The sequence below is a fragment of the Antrostomus carolinensis genome, unplaced genomic scaffold, assembly GCF_000700745.2.
Source record: "Antrostomus carolinensis isolate BGI_N321 unplaced genomic scaffold, ASM70074v2 scaffold40712, whole genome shotgun sequence".
In the NCBI taxonomy this organism is placed as follows: domain Eukaryota; kingdom Metazoa; phylum Chordata; class Aves; order Caprimulgiformes; family Caprimulgidae; genus Antrostomus; species Antrostomus carolinensis.
The window spans coordinates 1-9,500 of record NW_010300928.1 but is presented as its reverse complement, the minus strand read 5'-3'; the positions used below and the strand labels follow the sequence as shown (position 1 = coordinate 9,500).

The following is a 9,500-nucleotide window of genomic DNA, read 5'->3' as shown; positions in this document are numbered from 1 at the left end:
TGACCGGCTGCCCTGGGCCACCAGTGGGAACACGAGCTCCAGTCTGCAAGTCAGAATGGGGACAAGTTTTTGGGGAGCTTTTTCTCCCAGGTAGGGAAATGGGTGGCTCCACTCGTGTCTCTGGGTGATGTGGGTGCTGTAACAGAGGGTGTGTGGAGCATCCCCGCTTTCAGGGGTGCATGGAGGCATTGGCACCCCTGATTCTGGCTCTTCTCACCTTCCACCATAAGCGTCTGCGGTGGCCAGTGCTGTCAGCAGTGTCCCCAACAAGGCACCCAGGATCCCCGGCAGCCCGTGGACGTTGTGAACCCCACACGTGTCCTGAGTTTTCAGCCTGGAGGCCAGGACAGGCTGGGGAGAGGGTTAAGGAAGAACCGGGGTTTGGAGAGGGGATGTTTGCCCAGGGAGGCTGTGCTGCAGCTCCATGTTTGCAGGTTTGGGAGCTGCAGGTTGGTAATGCAGCCTCGTCCAAAGCAGGGTGGTCCCCTGACCTGGGACTGGTGTCCTGGGCTGTCCCAAGGTGACTCACCGTGAGGAATCTGAAGCCAAGTGGGGGGATCAAGCCGGCCAGAAACCCCGCAATCAGGGCCCCGAAAGGAGTGACCAGCATCTCCCCAGCCATACCCATCATGGCTGTGCTGGCCAAGGTGGCATCCTGGATCTGAACCTGATGGAGCAGGACATGGTCAGGGAAAGTGGCTCCATGGAGGACATCAGCATGGGACTGAGGGGATTTGGGCTTCCTCAGGGATCAAACTGGGTCTTAATGAACCTAAGGAAGCCTAACGGGCATCCCCTTCTGCCCCCAGTGTATTCACACTCACCATCCCTGTAGGATGGGACATGGGCAGTGCATGAGACTTGGCTTTGTCCCAGGAGAGGACCTACCATCTGCAGCATGCCCTCATGGAGGATAGGTGAGAGGACAAAGGTGGCCAGGGTGCTTGCTGCCAGCGAGAAGTAGGTGTTGAGCACTGCCCAGGGCTCAACGTTGTCATGGACAGTGGTGGCTGAGGTGAAGCTGGGCCAGAAGATCCACAGGTAGATGGTTCCTGCAGGGAAGGGGAACAGGCAGGTTTTGATGTTGGGGTTGATTGAGAGATGAGAAAGAAACTTCTTGCTAATGCCAAGATATGCTGTTGGCCACAGCTTGCAGTGTGGGAGGTTCAGGTTTGACACAAGGAAAAGGTTTTCCTGGAGAGGGTGGTGCAGCCTCAGGACGGGTCCCCAGGGAGGTGGAGGACCTCTGTCTTTGATGGTTTGCAGGACACTGCTGGTCAAAGCCACAGCCACACTGTCCTAATGTTGCTGATGATCTTTCCACCACCATGTCTATGACTCTGGTGTTGTATGATTCAAGCTTCATACCAACCACAGCAAAGACGTCTGGCTGGTGCCCTGTGTCCTGCTGCTCTTTCCTCTTCTCCATATGGGGCTGGTACAAGATCCGTGAAACCATCAAGCCAAAATAAGCACCAAAGCTGTGGATGGTCAAGGAGCCCCCACTGTCCCTTACCTGGTGAGTACAGAAAAACACGGTGCAGGAAGGGGGGATGTGGGGTTTGTCTCTACGGATCTTGACATGAGGAGCCTAAACCCATGGTTACCCTCTTTCTGGTGGGACCCTCCATCAGTGACTCACCCCCATGAGACTGAGCAGGATGTATTCATTGAGAGCAAAGAGGATGACTCCCAGCAGGGTCAGCAGTAGCATCTGGACAGGGTTTACCTTCCCCAGAACAGCTCCGGTGGAGATCAGAATGGCTGCGGTGCAGAAATCGGCACTGACCATGCTGGGAAGGAGAGGGAAGACGTGGGGCTGGATCCAGCACTGCCAGGGGACAAACATGGGAGCTGGGGAGAGCAGGATTGGGGGGACAGGAGCAGATCCTGTGTCCCACTGCTCCTGAAGTCTGAACGGGCAGCCTGAGCCTTGTGATGTTGGTGACAAAGGGACAGCTCGGCTCGAGGTGGGTGGGGACCCCCCTAAATGCCTGGCTGTGACATTGACAGTACTTACATGGCCCTTACTAGTGTGGTAGACCAGAAGCCTGGTCCTACTTGTCCTCCTCATCCTCCTCCAAAGCAGAGCTGTGAGTTTTACAGTGGAGGGAGCCAGTGTGCCAGGGCTGGACCTGGGACCAGCATGGCCATGCAGCGACATCCCCCTCCTGCCTTACCTCTGAGCTCCCACGTAAATTTTGCCATTCAGGAAGAAGTATAAAAAGCCCTGGATCAGTATGGCCCACTGGATGGTGAAGGCCACGATAAGGATGCTGATGGCCAAGCTGCCTGGCCCATAGCGGCCAAGGAAGGCCACCAGAAGCCCGAAGCCGAGGAGAGCTTGGAGGTGGACATCCCGGAAACCTGGAAGAGCAGAGGTAGAAGGGTGGGTCTGGAGGTGTTGAGGGCAGGCAGCCACCCTCCTGCCTCCTGGGTCCTTCGAGGGCACTCAGATATCCCTTGCTCTAACAGGTTTTGGGGAGCTGAAATCTTCAGCTGATATAAATTGGTGCTGGTCAGTCTGTTCAACCAAGGACAAAGGGACAGGACAAGAGGAAATGGGCTCCAGTTGTGGCCAGGGCAGTTGAGATGGGATGTGAGGAAGAATTTCTTTGCTGCAAGGGTTCTGAGGCATTGGAAGGGGTTGCCCAGGGCAGTGGTGAAGTCCCCATCCCTGGAGGGATTGAAGAGTGGTGTAGACATAGTGCTGAGGGACATGGGTTAGTCGGGGACTTGTCAGTGTTGGGTTCATGATGGGAGTTAATGACCTTGAAGGGCTTTTCCAATCGAGGCCATTTTGGGATTCTGTGAAATTAGCCTTGCTCCACCTACGTGTCTCTGGAATCAGCTGGATTTGGCCTTGGATCTCCCTTGGAGATCTCCAGCGAAGAGCATGAGCAGTTGTTGCATAGAGTAGTGACAGGTAAAGCTGCCCTCCCCTGATGTGGCCCCTGCCACCCCATTTGCAACCACCCTGTGTAGACACCTCAGTACGTGCTCGTGGTTCATCCAGAACCTCTTGAGGTGGCCACGAGCCAGGTGCACCCATGACACCATCGCAAAGGTGGATCTGAGACATCAGCCACCCCCCGGGACCTCTCTGCTACCCCTCAAAATACATCCCGCTTCATGGGACAAGAGGACCAAAAGCATGAACAGCAAACTGGGACCAGTTAGAGGAGAGGGGACCTGATTCTCGCTTGGGCTGAAACGCCCTTTGCACCACTCGGTGGTGCCGAGAGCTGTGCCCTGTGTGCCGGAGCGGTGAGTCACCCTCTGTGCTGGGTGGGGTTAAGTGGGCAGGAGAAACCGGGAGAACCTGCCGCTGGCTGCTCCCTGCCTGGCAGCTGGGCTCTGCTCAGCACCCCTCCCTTGGACATGCTCCAACCTCCTGCCTTGTCTTTGCTACAGAAAAGCCAGGATCAGCCCCTCATCCCCCAGCCCAGGATGAGTTTCATCACGATGTCCAACATGCAGAAGGATGCTCCTGGCGGGATGGGCCCCCAGCCCCACGTTGGACACTGCGGCAGCACCAGGGGAGCTGAATCCTCTGTGAAAGGGGCTCGGTGCAGATCCCTTGGTGCTGCAAAACCCAGTGGGGTGTTTTGCAGATCCTACAGTGCCAGGAACTGCTGCCGTGCTCCAACCCAGGGTGATGTTGGGACAATCCCAGGTTTGTCACCGCACCGAGTGATCCCCTCTGTGCCTCCAGCTGTGGAAACACATGTCCTAGACCCGGATATCCCTGTTTTGCGCCTGGCTTTGTCCAAGCGTGTGGGAAAATCCTTGCAGCAAGTCTGCTTTCCACCCACTGTCCCCTTCTCGGTAGGATGCACCAATATCCCAACCCTGCAGCTTGATCTTCCCCCTCCTCTGTTTTACTCTGGAGTCTGATCCAGAGCTGGACGGTGTGACAGGTCTGCAGCGTGGTGACATCCCATACCTCCCTGTCAGCTGCACCTGGGGACCAGGTAGAGCCACTCTCTGCACCCACCTGCGATGGGGATACTCACGGGGGTGTTGGAAACCCTCTTCCTGGTTTCTCCAACTGCAGTTGAGTTGCTGGGAGCAGAGACCGGAGCTGCTCTCTGGGCTGTACCGCACAAAGACAGCGAAGAGGATGATGGTGAAGATTTGGAGGAAGAAACACAGGGCAGGGAGCTGGAGCCTCGAGGTGATGGTTTGCTCAGGCATGTTTTGGGGTGACCAGGACAGGAGAACCCCAAAAAACTGGGGACACACAAGGAGAGAAGGGCTGTGGCTGCCAACTCCGCCCTGCTGGGGCGGCTGCCAGGTCCTGCCCTCGCCTCGGTGCTTCCCAAAGGTGGAAGAGCTGAACGGGAGCAGGATGGTGCTGCCAACGTGGACACCCCAGGGCTGCCTGTCCTGGCACCTGGTTTTGCCATATCAGGTGGCTCAGGCCACTGTGCTGGAGAAGGACACAGGGTTTTTGATGTCAGCATCCATCTTGGCTGGGTAGTAGAGAGTCGGGGTGTGATTTGGTGTGGGGGGGAGCTGTGGCTGGGGGACCCTTGAGGTTTCAGCCTTTCTGGAGGTTTGGCATGGAGGAAACGTGGTGGTTTTCACTTTTTCACTGTGAGAGTGACAGGACACTGGGACAGGCTGCCCAGAGAGGTTGTGGAGTCTCCTTCTCTGGAGACATTCCAAACCCACCTGGATGTGATCCTACGTGACCTACTGTAGGTGATCCTGCTCTGGCAGGGGGGTTGGACTGGATGATCTCCAGAGGTCCCTTCCAATCCCTGATGTTCTGTGATTCTGTGGGATTGGGTCAGGCAGAGGGTTCAGCAAGCACAGTGGGACTGATCTGCTGCAGAGGTGCTGGCCTCTGACACAAGCTCAGCAAAACCAGATTTAAACTCCTTGATCAGTAGAAAAAAAATGATGGTTCAGGGGGGGCTTTGGAGAAGAGGTGGTCTGTGGGGCTGGAGGAGGAAAAGCTGAGCCTTGAAAAACAAGGAGTGGAGTCAGAAGGTGCTGTCAGGAACCTGTGCCAGGACACATGGGGGGAGCCGGGAGGAGAAGGTTTCCTTTGCTTTTCTTTGACTGTTTCTGTTTTGAGAAGCGTTTGTAACACGCCAGGACAAATCCCAAAAAGGGAGAGAAAGAGAAAAGGAGACGAGAAGTAAAAACATATCGTGTGTTTGGGAAGTGACTCCGGTAACTCGTTTCCCCGGTGCCGGGCCAAGTGGTGATCTCAGAGAAGCAGCATCGGGCTGGGGTCATGCCCTGACGCCAACGGGATGGGGAAGGGGAATGAGTCATTTGTGGAGGCCTCGGTGAACGCTTTGGTTCAGGCTGTGGTTTAGTGAGGACCGAGGGGTGTAGCTGTTGCCTTCACTTGGGAAAAATGCAAGAAACAGCTCAGCTCAATTGTGGCACCACAGAAATGGGAAACAGCATCCAACAGCCAAGGAGTTTTGAGCTGGTTCCTCAGGGCCAGGTGCTGCTGGGGGGGTTAGGACCCCATGGGTCATGGAAAGGAGCTGGGATTGTGATGGATGGAGATCACAGGTGCTTTCTGAACAGCCATGGACCCACAAAATAACTGTGGGGAGATGTGGGAGAGGAGCGTGGGGTGTTGCTGTGGTGTAGCTTTTCTCTGTGTGGGGGGAGCAAAGCTCTTTTTCTCGTTAAAATCACCGAATCACCTGGATTGGAAAAGCCCTTTAAGCTCATGGAGTCCCATCATGAACCCAACACTGACCAGTCCCCTGTGACTAACCCATGTCCCTCAGCACTGTGTCTACACGACTCTTCAATCCCTCCAGGGATGGGGACTCCACCACTGCCCTGGGCAACCCCTTCCAATGCCTCAGAACCCTTTCAGCAAAGAAATTCTTCCTCACATCCCATCTCAACTGCCCTGGCCACAACTGGAGCCCATTTCCTCTTGTCCTGTCCCTTGGTTCTTGGTTGAACAGACCCACCCCCACCTCTCTGCACCCTCCTTTCAGGGAGATAGAGAGAGTGAGCTCTTCCCTCAGCCTCCTTTTCTCCATCAACGAAAGCCCTGACCATTTTGAACTGGGAGAGCCTCAGCAGCTTCCAGTCCAGCCTGCTGGCACCAAAGCTGGGGCAGGTGATTGCATTAACCACCCCCCCCTCCCGCCCTGTCCAAGCAGCAAATTTGAAGAGTGACTGGGGACAAGTGGCCGAGGAGCCAGCACAAACCCTGGTGCTGCTTCCCCCCAGGAGGTTTGTTTTCTGTGCCGTGCATGCCACGGCAAAGCCGGGATCACTGTGTCCTTTGGTGCCGGGGACAGACGTTGCTTGTCTTGTGTTTCCTTTGAGAAGAGCTTCCTCCACCCCTGGAGATGGACCTTGGGGGAGGGAGAAGATAAGGGAGCCCAGAACACAGCCCCATTGTGTCGCCTTGTTTTGCTGCCGGCAGCGTCCCGGCCCCAAGGTGACGATGGAGAAGCCTCTCCGATGACTTTCTGCAGGGCAGGATAAGGCCGGTAGGATGCAAAAGCATCAGGACCCACCTTGCACAACCCAAGGGAGCCCCAAAGGATGGGAGCAGCATCCCCCCATCAGAGATTTGACAGAGGGGACATCAATTTAACCATTTCCCTGGTGTCTGTGGGAGCAGAGAGAACCATCCCGGCACCGGGGGCCGATGCCAAGGGGAGGCTTTGCCGGCCCAAGGGGCTGCTGGCATTTTCCCTGAATTCCCCGACGCTGTGGCCGGCAAATAAAGGGATGTTTGTTAGCCGGGCGCGTTGTGTTTTGCCGAGCAGAACAATAAAGAGAAAGATGCTCACAATGGGAAATTGTGCTTCCTCCTCCCCGGGCGTTCCTCAGGGAGGTGTTGGGGGAAAAAAAAGAGAGAAGAAAGAGAGAAGAGACGGCGACAGGGCAGGGAGCGAGGGCACGGCCAACGCTCGCCGCTCCTGCGCACCATGGGAGTGGGCACCAAGGGACCGTGGGGCTGCAGGGCTGCCGGGACGCTGCCCACCCCGGGACGGTGACAAGGCAAGGGCTGGCTGGGAGCACCCACTCGCCACCTCCAACATCCCCGTGTCCCCTCTTCCTGGCAGCACCACGACACAGGTTTGACCTTTCCGGAGCTCTTGATGGGGTGGCTGTGACGGAGAAGGGCAACGGGTGCTGGGGCAGGACATGTTGGATGGGGACGGTGGCTCCTCAAAGGACGCGGCAGGGGACGGTAAGAGGTGTGGGACACCAGGGAGGAGGGTTGGCATGTTCTGTTGGCTCAGTGTCCTGTGAGGGGACATCCCCTTTGCACAGTAAATGTCGATGAGCTCCCAATGGAGCAGGGTCATCTGTCAACACCACAGCATCCCTGACAGCAAGCACTGCAGATGTCCCCCACCACATCCTCTGGTCCCCACCAAAGCTGGGGTACGTTCCTCTGCATGTCCCTGACCCCTGCGCTTCCTCCAGGCCCTGTCCTGCCCCCAGCTCTAAGGATGCACCAGCTTCTCCTGCTCAGCTCCCTCTGGATTTTGGTGGCATCTCCGGCATTGAGCATCTTCCAGCGACCAACAGGGAGCCCAGGTAGGGAGCAGGACCCGGGGAGAGGGTGGGATGCTGCTGTTTGGGTTTGGTGCTGGAGAAGGGAGGTTATGCTGGAGGGTCCCAGGGGTTGCAAGACTGGGGAAAAGGAGCTGGGATGGGTGATGGAAACCAGGCTGGAGATGCCCATGAGGGTCAAAGGGACATTGAGGGAGGCACTGAGGAGTGGTGGGACCATGGCAATGCTCTGTGGTGAGCTGACCCTGGGGCTGCCTGGGTGTGCCACAGCCCCCCCACACCTGCAATACCTGCTGGAGCCCCTCCACACCACGGTGCACACACAACGAGGTGCCACAGCCACCCTACCCTGTGTCCTACGTGCCCTGCCCCGCAACTACCGGGTGAAGTGGAGCAAGGTGGAACCAAACAACTACCGAGAGAGCATCATCATCATCACCAACGGGCTCTACCACAAGAACTATGGGCCACTGAGCCCGCGGGTGCGCCTGCGGCACAGCCACCGCTACGACGCCTCACTGACCATCACCAACGTGGCTCTGGAGGACGAGGGACGCTACCGCTGCCAGCTCGTCAACGGGCTGGAGGATGAGAGTGTCTCCCTCACTCTGCACCTTGAAGGTGAGGATGGAATCCTTCCTGCTGTGTCCATTGGGAATGTGGGGGAGAGCAGAGAGGGGACACTGGGTTGGGGGTCCATGGCTGGTTGCCTCTACACCTCATGTCCCCTATTGCAATGCCTCGTGCCCCAGCCTTATCTTCGGCACCAAAGGCTGGGGAGGGACTTTGGCCAGGGGCAGGGAGTGACAGAACAAGGGGTGATGGCTTGAAAGTGGCAGAGGGGAGATGGAGATGAGATGTGAGAAAGAAATTCTTTGGTGTGAGGGTGGTGAGACAGTGTTCCAGGTTGGCCAGAGAAGCTGTGGCTGCTCCTCCCTGGAAGTGTTCTCGGCCAGGTTGGATGAGGCTTTGAGCAACCTGGTCTAGTGGAAGGTGTCCCTGCTGCTGGCAGGGGGGTTGGAACTGGATGAGCTTTAAGATCCCTTCCAGCCCAAACCAGTCTGGGATTCTGTGAATCCTCGGGGGGTGATAAGCCAAAGCTTCCTTGGGGAGAGCATCTCCCCCACCCTCTGGTCCTGTCCCCCAGGCGTTGTTTTCCCCTACCAGCCCAGCAACGGGCGCTACAAATTCAACTACCAGGAAGCCAAGCGAGCCTGCGAGCAGCAGGACTCCCGCCTCGCCACCTACCAGCAGCTCTACAAAGGTGAAGCATCAAAAAAACCCCAAAAAATCCCTTATCTGCCCCAAAATGTACCTCTCTGGGTGTGGGAATGGGGAAGTGGGAAGTGCTGAGCTGCCTCTTGCCCCACAGCCTGGACGGAGGGGCTGGACTGGTGCAACGCTGGCTGGATCCTTGACGGGACTGTCCACTACCCCATCATCAATTCCCGGGAGCCGTGTGGTGGCCGTCTGCTCCTGCCAGGTGTCCGGACCTACGGGGCCAGGGACAAGCAGAAGGACCGATTCGATGCTTTCTGCTTCACCTCTGCTCTTCAAGGTAGTGTTAGGGTGCCCTGTCCCTCCCACAGCAACACAGTGCCCACTCAGATGTTCATCAGGGCTGGGGTCATTCCCAGGAGGTCATCCATGGTGGCCACTCACCCACCATGTCCCTACCCATCCCCAGGCCAGGTCTACTTCATCCGTGGCCACCTGAACTTCAAGGAGGCTGGGCAAGCATGCCGCAACCACGGGGCTACCATCGCCAAAGTTGGGCAACTCTACTCTGCTTGGAAGTTTTCCCAGCTGGATCGGTGCGACGGGGGGTGGTTGGCGGACGGCAGCGTGCGGTACCCCATCACCACCCCCCGTGAGCGCTGCGGGGGGCTGCCGGACCCCGGCGTCCGCAGTTTTGGTTTTCCCAGTAAGGAGCTGCGGACCTACGGCACTTACTGCTTTGTGGGGAAGTAGTAATG

General features: G+C 57.2%; 2 protein-coding genes across 2 annotated transcripts; one reads left to right on the top strand and one right to left on the bottom strand.

The window, feature by feature from the left end:
• Positions 1-3: 3 nt before the first annotated feature.
• LOC104521332 (ammonium transporter Rh type B-like) lies at positions 4-4,197 on the bottom strand (the record flags this gene model as incomplete). Its single annotated transcript, XM_010163293.1, has 8 exons — positions 4,017-4,197; positions 2,181-2,367; positions 1,643-1,793; positions 1,369-1,516; positions 889-1,052; positions 530-667; positions 218-351; positions 4-43 (listed from the first exon to the last, which is right to left on the bottom strand). Coding segments are annotated over exons 1-8 (1,143 nt in total), but the record flags the coding sequence as incomplete, so codon positions are not given.
• A 3,263-nt stretch (positions 4,198-7,460) lies between these two features.
• Positions 7,461-9,398, top strand: LOC104518559 (hyaluronan and proteoglycan link protein 2). Its single transcript, XM_029083831.1, has 5 exons — positions 7,461-7,548; positions 7,795-8,145; positions 8,672-8,788; positions 8,897-9,082; positions 9,217-9,398. The coding sequence occupies exons 1-5, from the start codon at positions 7,461-7,463 to the stop codon at positions 9,396-9,398; spliced, it is 924 nt and encodes a 307-aa protein (XP_028939664.1).
• The last annotated feature ends 102 nt before the right edge of the window (positions 9,399-9,500 follow it).